Genomic DNA, 26,092 nt, shown 5'->3' on the forward strand with positions numbered 1-26,092 from the left:
CATGAATTCAGCATTGCAATTTCCAGAAGTCTGCAAGTCCCAGACTAGAGCACACAACTCACTTGAGGGCTGGTGTGCCTGAGTAACACAATTACTTTATCAGCTAGTGCTTTTAAACTACCTAAGCTGTTAACAGTGGATTTTAATGCTTGCTGAAACACATTCTAGAAAATTGGAAGAACTCTTTAATACTGTGACAAAGCTTTAAAGAATAAGAAGCAATCCGGCTAATCAGATATGATACCATATGTTATATGCCAGGCATTAAGGTACTATAGGTGGTTCCCTAGCTGGCTTGGTACCTCTTTTATTAGACCATTGATCAGGGTAAGACAGTGTTCATGTGATACATACTCAATGTATGGAATTTACTGCACATAGGTTTACTAGGAATCTAAAATAGTACAGAATCAATCCTGTGCAGGTTGGGTGGTTTGAAAGCTGGCTATTTAGCAAATCTGTCATACAAAAATACTCTTGATGAATTTTGTATATGATCCAAATGTTCTGCCAGTGGTTTAAAAAGAAAAGAAAAAAGGAGAATATACAGGTTTCTTCTACAATCTGTGTCATGTCTATTCAGTTAAAAAGCTCTGGGTTTAATGTAAATCCTCAAAGGTCAGGCACTGCATCAGGTACAGCAAGCAAATAAGAGTGGAGAGAATCTGGCAACTTTACTAATGTTGAATCTGTGAAGTGTCCCCACACTCCCATGTTTAAGCATAAAAGCCTGAAGCACCTACACCAGGAAAAAGATTTTTTCAATTGTAGAAAATGCTTTGTAATAGGAGACAGTGGCTATGACTACACCTGGTGAATGGACACTTATAATTGATGTGCCTAACTTGGAAATATAATGCACCCTCTTAATTATTTATTGGAACAACTCTCCTGGAATTGTAGAATATTTTCCATCAGTTGAAATCATTAAGATGCTAAGTTTTTCTAATATGTGTGTTGTGGTTAAGGTAAAACATAGGCACTTCATGCACAGGATGCACGGCCTGTTATGCAAGAGGTTAGACTAAATCCTTTTGATACTCCTTTCTGGTTTTAATCAATCAACTGACCCTTGCAGTACAGTTTAATTTTTTTGCACTAGCTTGTTTATTCCTCTCAGTAAATTGATGCTGCTTACCTTTGTTTCCTGATATGTGCTGTTGGCTGAGCACATACTAACATCACTACCAGCACTGGTGCTATTAAAGATGGCTTTGTTCAGTGTATAAGAAATGTGACATCCCTCCCTGTTCAGACCTGTTAATCAGAATGGCCTGGAGTATTCTGGAGATGCTAGGTGCTCCACATCAAAGCACTGAAAGGAAAGAGGTAGGCAGCCTGACAGTTTGGAAGAAGTGTAACATTAAAATGTTTTATATTTCACTGGTGCTCCAAGATGTGAATTTAAGAAGGACTGTGATTTTAAGAAACTGAAATTCTTAATTAACTTCAGTCAAGTTAAAGACAACTTTAAAAACAGGTAAATCTCCAGACTCATGTCCTCATGGCCTTCAGCTATCCACAGTGTCTGTTTCTAAAAAGGCTTTTTTGAGACCCAAACTGAAAAATTTGATTACTACCTTAAAGTGTGAGGAGACTGGGGAATGTGTAGATGTGACACAGTATTTTAGAACTATTGTATTGATAATGTATCATTTGAACTGTTACATTTTGTTTTTCAGAAGAGGTCACTCCTTATAATACTTTGTTTCAGTCCCTCCAGCTCTTTTTCCTTATTGCCTTAATGCTTGCTTTTTTTTCTTCTTCTCTTTGAAGCTTATTCTCAGCCAGTGGATAACCATATCAGTCCATCTGCCTACTTGGGACAGTCCCTGCCCCCAGCATCACCAGGGCGATATTCACCAATTCCCAAGGGAATGCTTGGAGATGATGAGATTACCAGGTAATGAATAGTCAAAGCTACATGTCAAATTAGTTAATGAGGGAAGCTCATAAGATGTGTTCATGGGCAAAATACTAGTGAATACTATATTTTATTTCAAGAAATAAGTATTGTGAACACTTATTTCAAGAAATAAGTATTGTGAACACTTATTTCAAGAAATAACTTGTAAACACTGTTGTAAGGAGATTTTTCTCGTTTGGTTCCCCCCTTCCCCCGTGCTTGATTTGATGGATTTGTAAATCCAGAAGGACTAGAGACCTCTTAATCCTTTCCCATTAACAGATCATTCATTCCTCCACTGATTCAGTAGATTACATTAATCTTATGTTCATCATCACTGATAAAGGGAAGCTCTTCTAATTTTGTTACCCTTCTGTTCTGCAAGCATAGGGATGTTATACTGTGTTTTCAGTATGTTGTTGCTGAATTCTGTGTCACACCATTATCTGATATGGATAATGTCACTCAGTTTCTGAGGCAGCGTCTACCTGGGGTTGAAACCTAACGGTATAATAAGTTGAAGAACGAATTTTAGTGTATTGGAAAGTAGGATATGTCTTCGTAGTTATTTTTTACTTCAGATAGGTGGGCATATAAGGCAAAGTGATTCTGTCCTGCTGATAGCATTGTTGAATTTACAGTTTTATAGTGTTTCTTTAAAATAAGCATAAAAGGAAGTTTTTAGATTTCTTCTGAAACTCAAGGGCTATTCACTGAAGGCTTTAGGTGATTCTCTTTAAATTACCTTCCCATCTTCCACTACTTCCATCCCAAAAAGAGGTTTAAAAATTTTGAGTAATATTTTAAAAGATACTGCATATTTATGTTCTCTAACTGCAGTATTTTTGTTAATGTATTAGTGTGATCCAGAGCAACATACATAGGTTTTCACAATGTAATTTATTTGTAATAAAACAGTACTCTGAAAAAAATGAATATAATAGTTCATAGGGGATGAAATTTGAGAATTTGACAGTAAGTTGATTTAAGAGCTAGTGCAAAAATGGAGTAATTTTTAAAGATTGGACTAGATGATATGTTTTGTTTTAGAAAAATGCAGCTTCTTAGTTTATCCTATAAATTAATAATTAATGTCTCCAAATACTTAAGAATGTCCATTAATTGTTCTTTAGTGCTCTCTAGTGATTTTTCAAATGCAGTGCACAGTTGCTCTGCTTTATTAGAAATGTCTGTTTCTGAAATCATTTATGCTTTTCTTGCATTGGGTCAGGTAGCAGTTTGGTAGATTTTTGGAAGGAGCTTTTCTGCATTAGAAATTGATTTGCCTTATCTTAACTTGATCAGTGTTTGTTCTTTCCTCTTCTCATCCAAGTCAGGAGGTGATCCTATAAAAAGAATGCACCAATTTGGTTTAGATTTAACTTTTTCAATTGCAGTTGCTGCAAACAAATTGCAAATGTGTTTGAGAATGCCCTAAATTCTGATTTTTTTCAAAAGGGCTTATGCATACTTCTCGAATTTTTCTTTGCTGTGCTTGACCAACTGGAGTGAAATTAAAGCAGTAAGGACATATTTTTCATTATTGGTGTTTCCATTAGAATTTGTTCTTTAAGTTTCAGAAAGGGAAAACAGTATTTTGTTGCTTGCTATTACCATTAGATAGAATAAGACTGTGAGCTATATTGAGGCTCTTGAACAATATGGAAGGTGTTAAGTAATGACATTTAGTGCTGAATAGGATTGTAGCATAATAGGAATTTAGAATACATACATACTTACAGATTGTTCGGTTCACCTAACAACAGGGAGGGGATTTTGTGTTGTATCTAGAAGCAGAATTGAAAGCACACAAATAATAGAAGATATTATTTAAAACTCTAAGCTCTGGGGGGAGAGAACCTGTGAGGGGGAGTAGGACACATGACATTGTTGCCTTAAAAAATGTGTAACTTGATATCTAAATTTTCAACAGTACTTCTCTGAGAAAACCTGGTTTTTCTAATTGTTTATTTTACTTTTATTCACGTCTAGTGACCAAGATTTCTTATTCCTTTCTTTCGTTTAGGGAGCCTAGAAAGGTTGTCCTACATCGAGGATCAACAGGTCTTGGTTTCAACATTGTTGGAGGAGAAGATGGAGAAGGAATTTTCATCTCTTTCATCCTTGCAGGAGGGCCAGCTGACCTGAGTGGAGAGCTTAGGAAAGGAGATCGTATAATTTCTGTAGGATTCCTTGCTGCTTTTATTTAAACAACAACAAAAGTTTTTCCCTCCCTTGATATTAATGCCAGTTGATGATTTATGTGCACAGAAGAGCTAAATTTGAGACAACAGAACACATGCCAATATACTTCCAAAGTATCTTTGAGAACTTCAGTCTGCCTTGATTTCTCATCTGTAACCTGATTAAAATATCACGTTCCTATCTCAGAGATATTCAGTAGCAATATTTGGTGAAGACATTAACTTATCTTAGTCTGGTAGCTGAGGGGTATGTGTGTGTTGAAATTGAAAAAAATAAGGCTTCTAATGAGATGGAGACACACTCGACACTAGTGTCTAAAATGGGGTGTTTTACTTCCTGGAATAACTGCTAAACTTCCTGTTAGTCTTAAATAGATCCATCTCATACCTGTCTGAGGGCTTCTTCTATATTAGTACTGAAGGTCATAAAGATTTTGTGTGTTTCTTTGTAAAATTACTTAATTTATGGAGAATCATTTCTTTGGACAATTACATTATAATTTGGTAGTTATTTAAGAGGAATTTTTTTCTCTTAAATTTTGGCTCTGCTGTTATTAAAATGCTAATACTAAAAAGCATCTTTGTTTTAGTTTGAACTATGACAAATGCTTTTGATCTAAAATGTGACACACACATTTCTGCTTCAGTTTTGTTCTGACACAATTTTTATACCTGCTTCATTGAAAACAAGCCATGATAGGTGTGGTCTGTCACTGGATGTTAAATGTAATGGTCAGTAGGCACACTTTGGCTAAGGAGATCCCTGAAGCCCTGTTGTAGAAAGGTGAGGTGAACCATCACAGAAAGTAACATTCTCTGTGTCTCCTTAAAAGAAAGAAAAAAGTCTTAAACAAGAAGAAGACGGACCTAGCGAATACAAATTCATGAAGTGATATGCTATGACAATTACAGTATTTCTTAACAGAGGGTATATGTGAGAGGGGATTTATTGACTTTGGATTTCAGTAAGGATCAGTAATCTTTGTTTGTATTAATTAGCTGGTAGTACTGGAAACCGGCAAGACTCACATGACATAGAAACTAGTTTGTGTCCAGTTAATTTTTTTTTCATGAGTCTATGTTCTGTGATGATAAACACAAACATTAATTTTGATAAAGAGCTGTTTTGTATTACTCGTAGGTAAATGGAGTAGATCTAAAAGCAGCCACCCATGAACAGGCAGCAGCAGCCCTGAAGAACGCAGGCCAAGCAGTAACTATTGTAGCTCAGTACCGTCCAGAAGGTAAGGGTTGCCTTAAACATTCAAGTTCACTTCTACAATTTGAAACTCAGAGAAGGATAATCTACAGTGTCCTCCCACCTGACCTAACCCTTCTTTTGAGGAGAGGAAAAACAAATAATGCTATAGATGTTGACACATACCTGTTAGCATAACTGCAAGTGTTGGTGCCACAGCTTGATGTTTCTTGCTCTGATCATGTTCAGAATTTTGATTTCTTCAGTGAATGTTAACACTGTCATAACATGAAAATTAAGCTGGTAAATCCAGAATTTAGTAAAAATACCACATTGTTACTTCTGTATTTCACAGTTGTCTTCACCCTTTAATATATGATGGCTTTATTTTCTTTAACGGTAGGAGGATAAAAGACTAATCCCTTCTCTGTTGTGTTGATTTAGATAACCTAAGGAGATCATCAGGGTTTCATTCTTCTGTTTCATACTGAGCTGGTATTTCTGTTTATCCAGCAATTTCATCTGGTCTGGGTTAGACTGCAGCTGCTGCTGCTAACCATCCTTGTGTGTTCTACAGAAGCCAAATAATACTACATCACCACAATACACATATTTGTTTTCTTGTATTTCTACAGCACATTTCAAATGTCTTTGTCTATTTGAGACTTCAAAAGTTCAGTAGTCTAAAATTATATGCTTACTGTGAGTTTGTAAACCCATACATTATTGTTTATATATAAAATAATTTTGAGGTCTTACTGTGAACTGTGGTGATCAACAACTTTCTCCAGTGTTACTAAATTGGATGATCCATCACTAAATCTTTCTTGCAGTGACTTGTCTGCTTAAACCTTTCCTTTAACAGTACTAGCAAGGGGTAGTGTAGGTGTTTATCAGGACTAGACATTGAACAGGGCTGCTGCCTTCACCTGAAATTGTTAGGTAGCTGATTGCCGGCATACTCTTCTTCATTCTTTATTTCTTCCCTTCTGTCATGTTTCTTGTATCCTGCGGTCCTCAAGTCATTGAAACATTAACTTTCACATTCCCCTCCCCTTCCACCCACATCAACATCCTATATCTCCACTGATCTAGGAACTCTCAGTAATAAGACCTGCCGATTCATTTGTGACTGGTTCATGGTCAAATCCCTGCAGCCAGTCCATGTTGTCAATGCCTGTATTGTCTTGAGGGGGAGTGCATCCTGTTCATGTGTTCAGTCTGTAGAGTGCTCTGTTCCAGGATTTGTTTTTTAGCAGTGCTCACTCTGAGACTTCCTTTTAGAAAGAATAGTAACGTCAGCATTGGTTCTGGAATATTTGCTTTGGCTTTGTGTTGGACTTGTCAAATATTTCTCTTGATAGACGTTTGGCCTATCCTCTGCTTAGGTCTTCAGTGTTGTAACAGGTGGGTCAAATTGTTACACCTTCTTGCTCCTTGCATAGCAATCCCTCACCTTAGTGAGAAATAAAACCTGTGTTTTTATTTGCCCATGAGTTGTCATTTTTGAGCATCTGGCCATCTTTTTGTTCAAAGAGGTTATTGCTGGTCGCTATTTATTCTGCCAGGAAGATATGTTGAGATGTGGCTTCTAGTAGCAGAAGAAATGTTTCTCCAGTAGAATATATCTCAGGACACAAGCAAATTTTTTAATTGCCAAAACATGTATCCAGACCATGCAAAAGCAGCAGTTTTTCTGTCCTCTCTTTCTGGGATTCAGGCTTTAAAAAGAAAAGAATCCTTTCATACTCTGAAAGTCAGAACTCTTTTCCTTTTAGCATAAGAGAACTAATTTTGGATGGTTCCTGCTCATTCTGCATTGGAAATAACAACTTTCTTCATCACCACTTGTCCAAGTAGATAACTTATTTTCTTGAAACGTGTATTGAGGTTCTTGACTGACTGATGGGATTTTGAGTCATTGCACAGAGATTTGCCCAGAGCAACGTACCTTGCCTCTTAGAAATTTCTCAGTGACTGTCACTTGTAGACTTCAAACTTAGAGCTGTACTCATTCCTTCATGATTACTGAAGCATTCAGAACAAGACTGTATGCAGTTGAGCTGTACTGAGAATGCTGTTCTCGAAGAATTATAGGGCCAATTTGAGAGGATGCATGTGGGAGATGTTACTTGAACTATCCTAGATTATGGGCAGACATGTGACACATTAATCAAAGAAAGGATTTTTTTTTTTTTTTTTTTTGCAAGATGTTTGGTCTGCATGACCGTCTGTCTTTCTGAAATGGTGCTTAAAATCTCCATTCAGAGTGAGGATGTTGGATGCATGTTAGGGCTTACTCTACCCTTTTGAAGTATGCCATGAAGGAAAAGTGTAACTAGGAGATTGAAATCCATTGTCGCTCAGAGGCAAAGTATCAATTGGCACATGGGCAACCTACCTCAGAGAGCTCTAGTTACTAATGTCTGACTTTGACACCTCTGCTTGCCTTTTTCTTACTCCTCATGGAAAGAGGTTGAATGGAACTTCAGCTGTCAGCTTCTTTCAGGTTTGGTGTGGGAGGTAAGTCGGATTAGTGAAGACAATATTTCCTTAAAGGTTACTGTTTGTTTATTATCATAGGAAAGTAGTCTGTTTGAGATTTGATTTTCCAAATAGAAAATATCATCCATATGACTGAGTGTACTTGATAAAAGGGCATATGTTCTTTGATCATCTTCCTAAATTATAGCTGCAGATGGTCGTCTTTTCCCTCACTTGATTCATTTAAGTTGGGAAATTTTGTATATATGTATCTCCACTTTTTGTTTTTGCCATTCAAAAAAAGTTAAGTATTAAAATGAAGAGTTCATAAAGTTGTTGTTCATCACTGGTGTTTCTCACATGTCTTCATAAAGATGAAGAGCATCAGTTACAACTGCTTGTATTGCATATGTATTTTATTTATATTTATAAATCCAGCAGGATTTTATAAAAGATGCTGACAACTAGGACAGATCAAGGAGATTCTAGACATCCATCAGGGTTCATTATAACTGGGTAAATAGATTCAGTATGATAGGAGCATTTGGAAGACACTTGGGACCAGCTCATTTCACTCCCTGTAATTGTATATGACAGTTTGTATGTTCATAGATGTGGTCAGGGATCCTAGTTTGGGTTTTTTTACATCCTACTACATTAGCTCTATCAGAAATTCACCATTTGTATTTCTACTCAGATTTTTGGGAAAAGAGAATTTCTGCAAACAGTTCTCTTGTAGAAAAGCCCAAGTAGGCTGTAGAAAAAATTATCTTTGGAAAACTCCTATGATGGAAAGGGTTGAATTTTCCATGTCTGTCTCTTCAAATCAGTGGTTAATCCAAACACTAGTTCCTGGACTTGTGGTAGGCTAATATGGCTGAATGATACTGCTTTTATAATATCCATCCTCAAATTACATAACCGCTGACTTTTTTTCCCTTAAATGTCCCAAAATGTTCCTTGGTTATAGAATCTGGTGAAAACAGATGTAATCTTATTCCTAAAAATATCCGCCTGAGAATTCATTTAGTTTCCAGCAGTGTTCAGTAAATTTGAGGGATGCCTTACAAAAGTTTCCTACTATACTGAATCAGATTTCAGCAACTTACCAGCACTCTTTGGGATAGCTAAAAGCCAAATAGGGAATGTGAAGGTATTCTCCTGCTTACAAAGGTGACTTGTGCATCAGGCACCACGTCTGTAATACCACAACTGTAGTCAATTAACTTATGCTTTCTCTTTGTAGATTCTATGCTTTATCTTGCAACTTTCCTAGGAGCTACTTCTGTAAGCTATCGAGTCCCCTATTGGGTTGTACTTGTACGTACTTCTGTGGTATGTACACACGCATGTGTGTGTATACAAAATCTCCCTAGCTGCAGAGATCACTGGGTTTGAACCTGCTGGGGCTGGATGCTGTAGAAGAGGTGTCCATGGTGGAAGAAGAGCAGAAGTTTGGGAAATGGGAATTATCCTGTAGAAGTGTGGTGAGGAAGTCAGGATGTCATTCTTGGTTTTCTCTTCATTTGGAAGCTTTTCTGTGTTCCCCCATTTGTAGTACAAATTTCTATCTCCTTTCAAGACATCATTCATCAATCCATAAAAAGGGATTTTGCTTTATCATGAGTTTTGCTGGAAACCATGACCTGCAGCAGTTTCAAAGAAAGTGGTGTTTCTCCAGTACACAAAAGCATTTTGATGAACCATTTTAATTTGTAGAGATTTCTGAGCCATTTCATTTTTCTGTTGTTCCCTGGCTCTGCAGAGACACCTCAGTGCTACACTTCCATCTCCTTCTTTGGGTTTTGAACAGACGTAAGGTGCCAAGGAAAAACTGTGATATTCAGGTGGAAGAATGAGAGGAAGCTCTAGGCAATTTGGATAGACATGTATCTCCTGGGGGTGGGGATTCAGAGATGGTCAGAATTATGATCGTGCTATGTAGTTGGGATACAGGAATGTGAGAGTCTCAGTTCTTGAGACTGTCCATTCGAATTAAAAGGTCATTTGAAACATTCTTGTTTTTTGAGGATGACGTAACGTTACCTCAAAATTCAGAATTTCTGGAAGGTTAGGTTTTGTCATTCTGAAAAGGTATGAGGTGCCAGTAGGCTACCATAACTGTTTTATAGCTTGAGTGCATTTAAGTGTTTAAAAATAAGAAAAGTACCCAAAGAAATACATTATAAGTATGAAAATATATTTGGTTGAAATTGGATAGAATATAATTTTGTGGATTAAACATTGTTTTTTTGTAGTTATATTCTACTAGATCAGAAGTGGGCAATTAAGTATATCTGTAATGTTAACTGCAATTAGATATACATTAACTGTAAAGCCTGCTCTTGGAGGGTCTTGAAAAAAAAAGCTGGCAAAATGTATTGGCATCAGGAGTCATTCATTAGTCATCTAACCCTTCCCCCAAAACAGGAGCAAAATTCAGATAACCCTGTCATGACAGAAAAGTGTGGCAGCAGTTTCCTAAGGGAGGGTCCACCTGACAAATTATAATTTTAACTAGTATAGCAGTCTTTTTTTTTCAGGCGACTTATCAGCTGCATGTTATTTAGAATTTAGAATCTACATTGGTCTTCTCTTTGTAATTCAGTTGCTCAAGTCCATCTCTATGTATCCACTTATTTTCTGAAAGAGTAGTAAGATGTAAGTGACCATGTTCTTGGGGGACTGGGTGGATCAGTGTAAGATTAGGAGAAGATGAAGCCAAAACTTCAAGAGAAGATTTTAAGGTATTTTTTGTAAAACCTCTTCTTCTGAACTTATATTGTTCATATAGGTAGGTAACACACATTTTTCTTTCAGCTCTATTAAAAGAAATAAGTGATTCTCCATTGCAAAATGTATTCAAGATTCATAGTTCAATCAAAACTCCTCATACTTGGTTAGCCAGATTGTTTAGGTGGATTTTCATGTGGGTTGTTTTTTGTTTGTTTTTTTTTTTTGAAGGAACGTATGCATCTACTGAAAATAAGATCCAAGTATGACTACTTCATATTTTTTATTCTCGTCTTTAAAACAAATGAGTCAAAAGGAAAAAAACCCCAAAAAACGCTTTGTTAGAGCTTACCTTTCAATGGCCAGTATTTGGCCAATTTTTCTGTTTGTGACCATTTATGCACTGTTTTCTAGTGGAATTTAAAACAGAATAAGTAAGCTCTGGGAAATGGAAGCACTTCCATGTGTATAAGCTAAGATTATTTTTTGAGCATTTGTCTTGAAATATGTTATAAGTCTTCTGTTTGTAAAAGTCTAGCTGGAGTTGCAGAAAGCCAATAATGCTTTTGCAAAATTCAGTTTTCAGTATTTGTTCTGTATCAAGAGGATGTTTCCCTTGCTTTCTAGCTGAGAACATGGATTGTCTTAACCAAAGGTGGTTTAAAAGACCAGTACATCCCAATTTCATAAAATGAAAAAATCTTAAAAAATAATTTTTAAAAAGTTTACCCTGTTTTGGGTATGTGGTGTTTAGTCTTCTAAACTTTTGTTCCTGCTTGGTTTGTACCTAGTTCTACTCGTTTGCAAGTAATCCAGATTAATCAATTAAAGTACCTTTAAAATAGGTGCCATTAAGATTAGAAGAAGGGTTCTGCTATATATAGTCCTGATAGATACTATAAGGCAGCTTACACATGTTTTAAACCTTTAAAACCTCACTCCTGCTCTTTAATATAATAAATAAAACTGTGTTGTCTTTAAGGGCAATTCAGTCTTTTACAGGTTGTGAATGTGTGGTAAACCTTCGACAACATTTTTGGTGAATTCACTTCAGCAGTGACTGGACCTAGTCTCTTTCTGAGTTTTGCAGATTCTGCAGGAGGTGTTCTTAACTAAATACAATTTTTTCTTGTCTGTTTTGAAATTGCGTGGCCTAGTCTTTCAAGTGATTAATGAGGTACAAGGTCATTACACATAGAGTGCGTGGAAGCCACCAATAGCATGTGAAATGCATTGTGTTCTCTCTCAGGTCATGTTAATATAAAATGACAAGCACTGAAACAATATCTCCTCAAAAATTATTTATGATGTTTTTATTGTGGTCCATACATTTTAATAGGTAACCTCTTTGCTAGTGTTTTTGAGTGGTGGAGTACATGTTTAGTACAACAACTTCCTCTACCAACTGAAATATATACTACAGTCTGTAACAAGAAAAGGTGTGCAAAATATGAATGGTTCCTATGAATTTATCAAATACTAGTATAGATAATCAAGGGATGGTAGTAGTATGTGACTAGAACTCATAAATACAACTTGAGTCATCTACGTGCTGTGGCAGTCCTGCCTCACAAACTTAGAATTGAAAACAAATGGAAGGTCAATGCAAGATCAATGTGATGGTGGCCATCCTAACTTAACTACCAGGCTCCGTTTCACAGTTTGTTTGGAGGTACCATGAAAAGGAAAATCAAGTATTCTGAGGGTGGAGGAAAGAATATAAATCAGTGGTTATATAAAATTGTCAGCGCAAGAGTCCTGCTTTGACAGATCCAATAGGTCCTGCTATAAAGGAGGGCTTTCCACAGACAGATGGGAAGAGGGAAGCAAGGGGCATACTTTTTTTAATTGAAGTGAACTTTTTCAGCTCTTCGTGGGTTCAGTATATGTAAGAATCTCTGCTGCTCGGTGCTGTGTTGCCATCTGTTCCCTGTACACCCATCTATGCTTCTATGAGTCGCTTTTCCTTCTGTGCTGTTTGCTGAATTTTACATCCGTTGTCGTAGTCTTCTGTTCTTTTGCCTCATTTGCTAGAACATGTGTTCCAGACCAAATTAATTTTCATTGTGGACTCTCTTCTCTTCCCCTGCCTTTTCACCATGTATCTGTGTATCACTGTCTTCTTGTTGCCCACCAGATAGGCAGTCCAGGAGAGTTTCACTGCCCAGACTCTTTCTCTGAAGTTTTGATTTCTGTTAATGTAAACGTTGACATTGAAAATACTTTTTCTAGGCAAAATCACTTTAAGAGCTTGGGAGCAAAGGAATCTTCCAGGATATCCTAATCTTCCCCCCCCCCACCCCTTTTTGTCTGTTGCTGTGCAATACATGCAGACATGAAATAGAGCAGGTTTATTCTAGTTTTGCACCATCTGCTTATCCAGTATAATTTTAAAGTTTAAACTTGAGCCCAGATGTATCCATCCAATGTTCTTAACAACTAACTATGTGTAAACCTGAGTAGGCTTTGGGGTTTTTTTTCTTTGGTGATGGTGGGGTACGGTTGGATAAATGCCATGAACTGAAGCAGCAGATGCTTGCACTTCCTCAAGCTCTATGTTATGATAGCAGGTACTACTCCCTCCCTGCCCCTAAACTTATTAGAAACTTTGAGAAAATTCTAGCCAAGAACTGATACCGTTATGTTCTTATTTTATTGCATTTCGTGTTAGTCTTGCTGCCTATTGCCCTTTATTTGATGTATAGCATCAGCAGCTTTCCTAAAATTCAGAACATTAGAAGAGATACTGAGTTAAGTCCCATTCACTGCTGTTGCATATACATCAGGTTTCAAATCCTGGTCAAATTCTTATGTGAAAGGATTGAGGGTTTGGATTCTGTGGTTTTGTTATGTAATTTCACTGGGGGTGTGTGTGTCTGTGTTTCTTCTGCCACCATAGTTCTAATTACAATAATATTTCAGAATCTCAGTGTTTTGGTGGCTGTGGAAATTGGAAGTGTATTTGTAGATGGAGTTCCTGTGACCAGCCTACTCCATTTGGGTTAAAGTCAGTTTTGCTTTTTCATTTAAATAACATATGTCCTTTCTGTTTGGTTAATCCGATTACATTAGACCAATCATATTCCTTCTCGGCCAACCTCTTCATTTCCTCTTAACCAAGAAAGCAGAGTGTCCTTCTTATCTTGTTCCCTGTGCCTGTTGCAGCTCCAAATTTCTGGAATGTTGAAGTGGCAAAATAAAACTTTTTAAGAAAAGCTTTTATATGTGCATTGTATGACTTGGTCACACTTAGACATGTGGAATTCTATTGTGCTGTTCACTGTGATTTAGGGAGAAAAATATCATCCATTTTGTCATACATTATATATGTAATATTGGACATACCCCATAAGAAAGAAAAGAATTGTTAAGGAAACAGTGCTATAGCATTTGGGAGAATCTAGTGATGATAAGCTGAATGAAACAGGTAATTTAAACATACAATGAAATTCTGTAAATATTGAAAATACTTGAAGGTATTCTCTGCTTGCTTAGTTGTCATCCCTAAATACTTGCTTTCTCGTCAGTGAGAGAGACAAGCATTAAGCGAAGATTGTGCTTTTGGTTTTATCTGGTACTTCTGCTTTTATGTTATTTTAGCTAAGGGGTTTCTTACAAAGTCATCTATGCCTGGTACACCCATTATATGAAGTCTTCCATTAGTGTAAATTCGATGCTACTTCTCCGTAATTTCTTCGCTGCTTTTTGTTTGTTTTTTTCTGCAGTTAATAAGTAGTAAGGTATTACTACAGGGATTGATTAAAAACTTAGATGTGTGTAGGTAGTTTTTTTGGTGCTTCTGTAATCAAATAAAATTTCATTTTGTATGGATTGCATTTGATACATATGCATCTCGAATCCGAGTGTCCAGTACTGCTACCAGCTGTTGGCTATTGGTGTTCCCCTCTTGTAGGGCATGTAAGATGGAGGAGCTGTGGACAGTCTTCTGACTGCTATCCTGGAACTACTTTTCTACATTTCATAAACTACCGGATGGCATCAGTGTTCTTCAGTTTAATAAGAGATTGAAGGTGCTAAAGACAGTTGATATCCAACTCTTCTTAATCATAGAGATAGAAATAGAAACTCCCATGGACAGATTAGCAGCACTCACACTTTACTTTATAATGCTGAAGTTGAATGAAGCCTAGTTAGTCAACAGGAGATGGGTGCTGATCCTTTGGGTACCGAATGGATACTGCTTTTCTCATCCTATCAAGAGTCCTGCTGTTGTCTTATTTTCTGTCTCCAACATTAGTTTCAGTATCACTGTATCAAATACCAAGCTTTCTTTTATAAAAACCAAAATCCTGTCTACTTTTCAGATCCAAATCCAATGATTTTGAGATTTCTATCCATCCTGTTCCTCCCAGAACCTTCTGTAAGAGAATATAACTCAAATTTTTAGCTTGCTTTACATCAAAGGAACTCACCAGATTCCATCTGCCCAGAGTGCTCAAGCTTTTCCTAAGTATGACGTCTCTTGGCACCCCTTCATTTTGAACATAGAGCCTTCTCAATCCCAGCCCATTAGTTTCCTTTCTTGCTTTATTGGTATGGCAGAGCCTCTATGTAGAAATTATTCTTAATCTCCTTCTTACTCCTACAGATGTCCCTGTCACTCATTCAGCACTTACTTCCCAGGAGTTCTGATTGGAAAAAATGAATTACCCCAGGAAACTGCAAGACCAGCAACCTGAAGATGATATATAGGATCAAGTAGAGTTAAGCGATAGTAAGGAATAGCTTTCCCTGATAGCTCTCTTACATACTACATGCTACATAGGAGGAAAGCTGATTCTTGCCACAGAAGACACATGATACTTTCTTAACAGAAAATTGTAGACTGTTCCAGTAGCTATTGCAAAGAACTGTGGCTATTTTCAGTACTGGATAGGCTGTGGCACAAGATTATCTGGTCTTTTCCGTGCTTTCACACAGGGGGTGTAAAAAAAATCTCTTATGTCAGAAATCTCAGCTACCATTCTGATAGAATGTTTGAAGTTTAGAGCTTTAATCTTCCCAAACACCCAAGAGACAGATGAGAGGTATAAATGAGTAAAATAAGGTGACTCGCCCAAGGTCATGCAGTGCAGCAGTAGCTCAGCAGGAGTAGACAATTCTCTCTCTGCTTCTGGGTCCTTCCCTAAGGGATATTGCTTTCTAAAAAATACAATTTTATCACATTCCTTTAAGGTTACCATCCTGTCACCTTAAATTCTTTTGCTATTAGTATTGGTAGTGGTGGAAATAATGTTTTTATATCTCTTGTCAAATGACCTCATCAGCCTGATTTAGTGCTTTATTTGTGGACTTTATTTATAAAAAGGCACTTGATGCTGTTTTAAAAATTAAGATACTACCTTAAAAACTACTGGCTTTTGTTTTTGAAGGACAAAAGCCAGGGTTATTTAAGAGACTCTTCGTATTATCATAAACGGGATAGGGTTAATTATAATTACTATTGCTAGAGCATCAGATTTATAGTAACCTTGATGAACGAAGTGATATACCAGAAACTGGTTCACAGAATATTCTTCTGTAACTTAGTATTTTCTTTCTTCTTCTCTGGGTAGTCTGTAAGCCTCGGTGCTCACTGTCTGATGAGTGTGTGGGGAGAAAGTGCTACAGGCTGTAATATGATAAATCATTCATAGTATTTAGATGACTGTTGAAGGAACCTTAGTTTAGAGATGTTCTCAAGATTTTTGCATTTTAGAGCCCTCTCTATCACTCTTGCATTTCCTGAGTGAATTTGATGCCCGCAGGGAATAAGGGTGCAGCTAGGAAGAGCAACACATTACCCAGTTCAGCAGCTGCCTGCACGCACCCTGGCTCTCCCAGTGTTGACTTGTTATAGTCTGGCATCATGTGGTCTCCCAGTGAAGGTGGTGGCTGCAGAACATTCCTTTAACTAGGAAGGTTTTTTACAAGTGCATCTGTTGATCCTGAAATCCAAACTATTCAACGGAAGGAAAAATTTACTTGCTTAGAGTTTATATTTTATTCTGACAGCATGTAAGTACCCTGCTTCAGGAAATGTTTGTCCAGAAGAAGCTATTACTGTTTTACTGTCTGCCCCTGTAGCTAAAATCAAATGCATTTAGCTTAGTTTTATTAGTACACAGTGCTGCTTAAGAACACAATCCGTTTTCCCAGGATTAACATTGTACATAATTCTGTAGAGGTTGTTTGACTCTCTAATGCCATTTACAAGTGGATTGAGATTCATGCCAGAATTCTGGATTTTTTTTTTTCCTTTCCTCAGCTCCCATGGGAACACTGTCTTATTCAGAAGATGTTTTGCGTATTTCCCACCTTGTAGTGCTAAATTCTTTATCTAGTTCAAGACCAGTAATCTAAAAGTACAGACACTTTTCATTCCCATTTCTTAACATTTAAAATTTCAAAGTATATAGTTCTTGATTATAAACATATATATTTCACATGTATGTTCCGAAGTTTTCTTTTTGTCATGGGTTAAAATTTATCTGTATCAGTCTTTTTATTATAGAAAAAGTTATTAATAAAAATGTTTCTGTTAATTAGAAAAAAAAAGTTACTGTGAACTATAAATTAAACCCATGAAAATTTTAAGAATAACTTGTTTATTAGTTTTGGCTAATCACAGTTATTTCAGATTTTATTTCAGTGAATGTTGATAAATGTAAAGTTTATCATAGCTTTTAATTACAGAATACAGGGCTTAATAAAAATGTTGGCGTTTGTGAGAGTGTTTTTCTTGTATTGAAAAAGCTGTAAGAAATGCTTGCTCTCTGAGATTTTTGGCATTTTTTGTGAGTAATTTAATTGTGGAAGTTCAGGGGAAATTAATTGCAGTGCCTCCCTTTCTTACAGAATACAGTCGATTTGAAGCTAAAATACATGATTTACGGGAACAGATGATGAACAGTAGCATTAGTTCAGGATCAGGATCTTTGCGAACCAGCCAGAAGAGATCCCTCTATGTCAGGTAATGGTCTTTTTCACAGTATTTCTACTGTGTTTTTCTGCTTTTCTGTATACTTAGTATTTCTGTATTTTCTTTTTTGTGTAATTATTTACTCATTATTAAACTTAACAAATTGATATTTATATGCAAAGTATATTAAAAATAAAGCTTAATTTCAATTGATTAATGTAATAGAGCTGAAAAAGAAGTAATAGCACCAAGAACCCTATGTGAACTTTGAAGAGTGGTGCTATTACTTGCTTTTTGTCCTGCCTCTGAGATGATAATACTTCAGCAAAAACATATTTATTCTTTAAGTCAGTGTGTGTGAAGTCTTAACAGCTTGCTTAATTCAGTTTGTGTTTCTGTGACAGTAGTCTTCATATTTTCTCTTGTTCAGTTCTTGAGTTCAGATTTATAGTCTCCCTTAAGCTTTGACAGATTTCCATCTTCTTTCCTTCAGGTTACTTGAGCTGTATTCTCAGCTTGTATTAAGAAATCTTATTTCTATATCCAATAGCATTTGTTATAGAATAATTTCCATGGTAACCAAGAGAGCAAATGCATCAATGCAAATGAACTGAGCAGTCTTCATTAATTTATTCACATAGAATTAAACATAAAGGAGGCTAAAAGGAAGTGGAAATATAAAAGCATGAACCATTTAACAAAATAGGTAGTTTCACTGGGAAATTATGGCAAGGTGCAGCTCATTAATGTGCCAACTAACTCCCAGCATCAGTTATCATATACTGATAAAGCATAATGCTTCAAGAATGGAATGTGGGTGAAAGGATTCCATTTTTAAAAATGAATTGATTTTTGAGTTCCCCGAACCAGTTCATCTCTGGACGGAATAAGGGCCAGCAGTAGCCTCTTGGCAGGGGCCAGAACATCTTAGTAGGGCAGGTGAGACTTCAGTAGTGCTGGTGCTTGGGTTAGACTTGGTTTAAAATGTTGTGGGACCCCACTGGTATACCTGCTAAAGCCTAGGCTTGGGTGCTATTGACTTTTCCCATCTGAAGCAGATACTGTGTTGTTGATGGTGCTCTATCTGTTGAGCTACGGGAAAGGAAGCAAGTCTTACACAAGGCAGTTACCTGAGTAACTGCATCTATGCTCAGAAAAGTCTCAGTACTTTGCAATCTATTTCTGAAGACTTAGAAACAAATGTAGCAAATTAGTCATACAGGGCTTCTGTTAGATTGACTATAACATGTAGCCCTTATGTTTTGACCAGTTATTTTAGTAGCTTTATCTGAACTCCGTTTTTGCAGAGCTGATCTTGTTCTTTTTTTTTCTGTACTTTGTCTGCCTTAAATATTTTTGGGGGTCAAAATTTAAATCTCTAAGGATAAATGCCTAAGGGTAAGTACTTGATATCAGTTATCCATGTCTTAGAATTTCCGGAGGTAGGTGTACATAAGGATATTGTGGTGACATCTTCCTTTCCATAATCCCAAAATTTATTGCTTTAGCCATCATCATATAACTAAGCCTAAACAATTCTAAATGCTTTTATTTTGCTTGGTTAGCTATAGTCTGATTAGGTTCTAAACCGCTTATGCTCATGTTCACACATTGGTCTGGTATTTTAAGCTACTGACAAGCATTTTGTGTTTATGTAGCTTTTATTCCACTGTTGGAAGTTGTTATCTGTAAGTGACTAAGGGTGAGCTCTTGACTTTGCCGGCTGCTGCAGAAAATGCAGCCTTCTCCAGGTTGTTGGCAGAAGCTTTGTGGAGACTTTCCAAGAAAGGTTTTTGAGACTAGGTAATCAGCTTTGTTATAAGTCATAACAAAAATCTAAAATGCAAAAATTCCTCAGGAAAAGTACTTTTCCACCCACATCTCTTAACAGAGGGTGCTGCTAGGGCTTTTGAGATCTACTCTTGTCATCACACCAAAAGATGCCAAAGACCGGTAGGCAACTTGGTATACACAGGATGGGTTCACATCTGTTCTGTCTGGTTTCTGATGTAATTTTGACCTCACTGAAGTAAGTTTTATGAAACTTTTCACATCTTGCTAGATACTGACAGAATGTGTTAGTTATCCAGCTTATTCCTTATTATAAGTCACTCTAGCATGATCATTCTCTACTTTAAATTGTACCATTTCAAAGCTAATTTTAGTAACCGAAGCTATCTTTTTTGTGTAATATTTGATTTTGTATATGCCTTAAAGGACTCCAGTTACATAATGTAATGCTGAATTGAATGGTAAATCTAACAGTAAAATGTTTATAGGCATTCAACCATAATTGTAGAAAGCCTATCAAATAAAAATACTCTAAAAATAATAATCTCTGGTGATTTCTCAAAATCATGGTAACAAAATGGCAAATGAAAACAGATACAGCATTGTGTTCCCATAACTGAAGCTTGATATCTTTATGAATAGTCTGCCTGTAAACAGCATTTTGGGCATGTTATGTAATATTAAGGAAAAGACAATTGTGTGCCTGAAAATACAGTGTGAAGTAAAATGGCAGATTTTTCTTCTTAATTGTATGTATATCAGTATATGATGAGTAGCAATATAACAGTCCTTGTAGGGCAATACAAATACAGCAATTCAGCAGCAGCTAACTCTTCGTTTGAACATCTAATTCTCTCTCTCCTCCCTACTAATTAGGATGTACTGTTTTAATGGCCTTCTCTTATTTTTGCTTTATATTTCTTTTGATCTTTATTCTAAGAGGAGAGAGATTCTCTCATACATAGTTTCTGGTTTTGCATCTGAGCTATATCTGTACGCTCTTCTCCTTCATCTGTAGATTCAAAACCCACATGTGAATAGGTGAGATGCCTTCATGGTACCAAGTTTCTATGATACTATGTTGAGAGGGAGTAAATTTTGTTCCATGCTTTATCTCATCTTGTATGCCAAGTCTCAGTCTGTGCAATATGCATAGAATTCAAAAATGAAAATTACTTTTACCTCTGTGCATTTTTCTGACAGCATGATACATTTCAAATTCAAACAATGGTGCTGATTTCTGCTTGAATCAGAGCAGAAAATGGTTGCATAACCAAGTGGAAGAAACTTTACAGTTTTGAAATCATTAGGAAGTTTTAACTAAATCCACTGAAAAATAAGATCTGGCATTAGCACTAGGCCTGAAAAGTGTACGTGCCTGCAGGATTTTAATTTGGCAGGCCTATGTTATTCTAGTTTGAAACATCTAGTTTCAAACAGCTTTCCCAAAAACTGAGGGAGAAAAAGAGAACCTCCTTTATAAGCTACCTTCATTTGTTCTGAAGTGGTAAGATTATTTCATGTTTCATGAAATAATACACGGAGATGCTTTTGCTGCAGGAATTCCTTGTTGCTTTGTTCAGCAAGAGTACCCTAAAAGAAGAAATGTTTCAGTAAAACTTGATAAGCAGCCTATGATATTGAAAGTAATGAGTTTGGCCAGGTAAAAAGACATTCTGGAGAATTTGGCACTGTTGACTGTACAGCAATTAAATTTTTGGCTTTGAAGCATGAACACTCATGAGACATGTGACTTGACTTCAGTTTCTGTAGACTTGTAAAAGAAGGAACCCAGTTACCTTTTTTAGTGCTGTTTAGTTGCTGAGTAATACAAGGTGAAATGAAAGGGAGGACTCGGTGCTTTCTCTGTAAAATGTAAGTCTCCATAGAGGGAGTTAATAAAAGAGATTTTTTATGCACCACTCTGTAGATAAATATGTCATCTTGGCTGTGAAATGAGTTGTTGTTGGATGACTTGCCAGGCATACAGGAAAAGCCATGTTAATCAGTTGGAATCGCAAGAGCTTTTTGTTAGTTCTGTTTGCTTTTTGGCTCATTTGATCGTTACCAGTTCCTGGTGTTCCTATAAATTTTAGCTGCATAGTTTTGTCACTACTGTGTGACGCCCTAATTCATCTTACTATAAAAGTGTCTCTGTCAGCTTTGACTTTTTTCCCCAATAAAATTATTTTTCTTGAAGTGACTTCAACAGAGGAAAAGTATTTGATGAAACTGCTTTTCATTGTGCAAAACCTATTCTGTGTAACATTTATCTAGTTTGAAGAGCACATGTTGATAATATATTTTTTTATCCATTTGTGCTTCCATTTCACTCTTGTGTGTTGTCTGCATGAGAACAAATATACATGTGTTAATGCTGTTAGGCCCAGCTCACTGCTCATATAAGTTTATATTCAAACTAAAACTTAGAAGTTAAAAGTAGTGCTGGTAGAGATCATTGCTTGCATGCTAACAAGAATTCTCAGAAAATAAATTTCATTATGCATTTAATTAATTCAGTGAAAATGTATACAACTTGAATCTGCATTAAAAGTGCATAATGGATTGTGTGCAGTTTATTTTGAGATATGGAATATTTGTCCAGACTGCTTCTTGAACAAATATGTGCAGAATAGATCTGGAGTAATAACTACTAGGTGTATATGTTTCTTACCTGCAGTATTTGGGTTATTTCAAAGAAAATAAGAATTCTGATTTTTTTAAAAGAATCAGTATTCTCAAGTATGTTATGGAATTAAACTGAAAGATGTTATAGTGGAGGTTGCACTACTGCAGGAAGGTGGTATTTCAACCTTCAAGCTCTTTCAAAATTGAAAGCCAAAATTTTATTATAAATTTAATAAATTAAAAGCATTGCATATTTAAATATAGGCTTTGTTTATCATGAGAGTAAATATTTCTAAGCCATTTTAAAATTTGTGTCTTGTTCTAGACATTTTAGCAATATTTATTAAAACCTTTAGCCCTGTATGAAAAGTTTTTGATGCTTTTTATGGCCCAAGAAAGGCATGGTGTCTTAAACAACTCTCATTTTGCGGTAGACCTTATGCTAAAGATTAATTGATCTGACAGAAAATTTTGAATTTTTTTCCATGTAAGCAATTTGTCATTGGTTACGAACAAATAAAATAACAGTTCAAACCCAAAGTAATACACTCAGTGCTTTAGAAAGGCAAAATTCACAAAGCTAAAATACATTTTGGAGCAGTTATGACCTACAGGTGCTTACATGGGTCAAAAAAATTCGGAGACATTAAAAATCTAGCAGAAAAAGGTACATAAGACTATTGTTTGGGATGAATAAATGAACTGAATTTGGACAAGGAAAAGCACACCATTTTAAATCATCACATTGTAATTGATTGATGCTACTTTGTGATGGACTTAGTACTAAGTCTCTAAATCAGGGTAGGGTATCATTTAGAATGTACATCACTGACAAACATGAGCTTGCAGATGAAATAAAGTTGAGAATTTTTTAGCCTGTGTAATACAGGCACATCTCACTTTACATAGGTGAGGTTCATACACCTTTTTCAAATGTAAGATAGGAGTCCTTTATAAGGCATAATCTTAGGAGTATCTCTTAAAATTTGGTAAGAGGCTCCAGTTATCATTCATTTCCACATAAACCCTTCTTTGTGCTGGGAGAAACATACTGCAGGTCTCTTCAGCTCCTCAGGGAGCAGATCCAGATATAAAATGAACCAACAGGGAGAAAAGAAATTAATTTTAACCCAGATCAGCTCTGCAGTGTGGTGCACCATGTGCCTTTCCAGACAACTGTGCTTTCATAAGCAAGAAAGGGGAAAGGAGTTGGTACAAAGCAGGCATGAATGTGGGTGTGGATAATAGTGGGCTTGCATAAACTGACCTTGCTGGCAGAGGGAATGTTAATAAAACTGTAGCCAGCACTGAAGCTGATGTTCGGGTATTGCCAGTGCCTATTTGAAAACAGGCCTACCTTAGAAAAAAGGATGACATTCTCTTGAAACGGTTGGGAATTTTCCAAAAGAATGTGCATAAGGTTCTTTGCCTTTGGGTGCTCCAGTAGCAAAGTTGTGGTCAGATCATATTTCTAAGTTGCTGCTTTTTTTTTTCTCCCTGCAACCCTGTGAGCAAGATACTGACTTTCATTTTAAAGACAGACAGTAACTTTTAGTTACTAAAATAATTCCAATTTATAACTTGATATAAACCAATGTACATTACAGAACTTTCGACAGGGCTGTATGCTTCAAATACTTGCTTGCCTTTTTTATGCTAGGCTGATATGTAACTTGCTCTATGCAAAGTACTTTCGGAATGGCAGGAGGTATCTTATGTGGACCTTTTATAAAGCATTAGAGTTTTGCTCTGGATTAAGTTTGTTCTCATTCATTAAAATTTACAAGTGTGTGTGGATACATATGAGAGAGAGAAAGCATTCAGCATTCTTGTTTTAAGCAACTGTCAGAATGATGCAATCATTTATGACCAACGCAGGCAGCTTGCTTCATATTTTGTGCTTTCATGCTCCCCTATTTTTTTCTTGCTTTTTCTATCTTTAATTTTTTCTTTTCAATGTAGAGCTCTTTTTGATTATGACAAGACTAAAGATAGCGGCCTTCCAAGTCAAGGGTTGAACTTCAAATTTGGCGATATTCTCCATGTCATTAATGCTTCTGATGATGAATGGTGGCAAGCACGGCAGGTAACTCCAGATGGAGAAAGTGATGAAATTGGAGTTATCCCAAGCAAACGCAGGTATGTCATATTTTATTGACTTTGAGATGTCTGCTGTTAAACATCTGATATGATTAATACATGTATTGCATATGCTTTGCTCTTTGTAATTCTGTATCACATCAGCCACTTGTTAGGTTTTTTTAAAAGAAATAACCTCTAGTGGGATTCTGACTAACTCAGTGAGAAGTTTGTTAAAATCCTCTTTAGCATTAGTTGTGTGCTGAAGTTGATAAAGGTGGTTCAAGTACATTACTCTGTTCTCACTGTAAGCAAGTTATGGGTTTAATAACATTACTCCACTTATCTATGAAAAGGTGTAAAGTGAATTTAATTCAAATCATGACACTGTCATGAATTCCTTCTACCCAGAACGTGGAAAACTGGCAAATCTTTCTTTGGTGGCCAGAGTAAACGGAGACAAGGTATTTGTTGGCATACTAGAGACCCCAATAATAGATTGAGTGCTCTGAATTTTAATATCTGCTGTTGACTCATAATTGAGGCTGTTCATGCACTATGTCGTGTTTTCTGTTTGCGCCCTCTGGATTTATTGAACCTATATAATCACAAAACACTCCAATACCCTCACAGCTCATCACTTGAGAAACAAAACCCTACTTTCCCAATACACTTTGCCATTAGCAGGCTTCCATTTTCTGCAGGTGTCATCAGCAATAAAAATCTGTACCACCAAAGGTACATCTATATGCTTACATTGTAACAAGTAGTAACTTCAAGTTCTGGAATTTTGCTGATTGTCCGTTTTTGTGTATGTTTTTGTGGTAGAGTTGAGAAAAAAGAACGAGCCCGTTTAAAGACAGTGAAATTCAATTCCAAAACAAGAGGAGATAAAGGGGTGAGTTAATGAAGTGCTAATTACACCTGACATTGTGAATGGTAATGTTTTTCAGTGGTTTATGAATGCAGACTCAGTTTCAAATTTTAGTGAAAAGATTCAATTCTGTCAAACAGAAAATAATTCAGAGCACCAAAGCAAAGTTTAATTGCCAAAACACTGCAAATTGTTTAAAGAATTAGTGTAGAAATATATATCATTAATGCTATAATGTAACAGGAGTTGTAGATACTAATTGAGTAACGCCATTTTTAACAGCTCTGCAAGTGCTGTTTATAAAGCAGTTTAGTCCTTTAGTACGGATTGTACACCTGGACTCTTTTTTTATGGGATGGGGCTTACTACCAATTTTCAGAAACAGTAAAACTTTTTTTTCTTTAAGGTTTTTTAATGCCTCTAGGAAACAAGGAAGTAAAGGGTCCCTATGATGAAATGAGGTTTTACAATGTACACAGTTACCCAGACAGCATAAAGTAGCTTCTTTGTTACACTTACGGATGTAGAAGCTTTAAAGAATTTCTTGCAAGGGCATAGGCCAACAAAAACTCAAGACTAGAGCCGTTGCTGACCAGAATCAGTCTCCATCTCTCAGCTGTTTTTTCTGACCGCCCTCTCCGTTGGCGCAAATACAGATATGGCTGGACTCAAATAGTGTAAAGTAGCCAATGTAGATGAAAAAGAACCCAATCCAAAAGAAATCTTGGATTTAATTTTAGTCAGTCCCTTGGTGTAGTTTACTGCACAATATGCAATGCCTGACCCAGTACACGTGATGGGAATGAGTGGCAGGAAAGCAATGTAGCTGCTTAGGTAGTAATAGGAATGTTTGTAGCTGAAATTACAGCAATTTAATAATGGTACAGCAGCCAATTTTTTTTTTTTTTGGAGAGTGAGGTTTTTTGCAATGTTTTGGTGGTTTTGAAATTTGAGAAACAATTTCATAACCTTACTATTTCTACCAATATTATATAACCAGTAATTTCAAGAATTAGGTATATGCATTTTAGATCTAAGAGCCTTCTAAAGTAATAATATAGTGTCATTTTTAAAAATCTGAAACGTGCTTTAAGCATCTGAGGGAAGCTATTTCTTAAATAGTGATTATTTTTTTCAATAGCACTAATGTTGCAACATTACTCAGTCATTATGGTAAATCCCAAAGATTCTTTTCAGTCATTTATTTCAGTTACTATGTTTTCATAACTTCAAAAATCACATTTATACAGTATTAAAGCTTCAATACTTTATC

The 26,092-nt window shown here is 36.2% G+C and overlaps 1 protein-coding gene across 20 annotated transcripts in view; it reads left to right on the forward strand.

The window, feature by feature from the left end:
• Positions 1–26,092, forward strand: part of DLG1 (discs large MAGUK scaffold protein 1) — a 169,302-nt gene that overhangs the window by 121,135 nt on the left and 22,075 nt on the right. For all 20 annotated transcript variants that reach the window (XM_074877519.1, XM_074877503.1, XM_074877504.1 and 17 more), the window contains 6 exons: positions 1,777–1,903; positions 3,933–4,089; positions 5,252–5,354; positions 17,384–17,498; positions 23,829–24,005; positions 24,774–24,843. In XM_074877519.1, the coding sequence (XP_074733620.1) occupies positions 1,777–1,903; positions 3,933–4,089; positions 5,252–5,354; positions 17,384–17,498; positions 23,829–24,005; positions 24,774–24,843 (749 nt within the window). The remainder of the gene's footprint in view (positions 1–1,776; positions 1,904–3,932; positions 4,090–5,251; positions 5,355–17,383; positions 17,499–23,828; positions 24,006–24,773; positions 24,844–26,092) is intronic.

This window comes from Strix uralensis, chromosome 9, assembly GCF_047716275.1.
Source record: "Strix uralensis isolate ZFMK-TIS-50842 chromosome 9, bStrUra1, whole genome shotgun sequence".
Lineage (NCBI taxonomy): Eukaryota > Metazoa > Chordata > Aves > Strigiformes > Strigidae > Strix > Strix uralensis.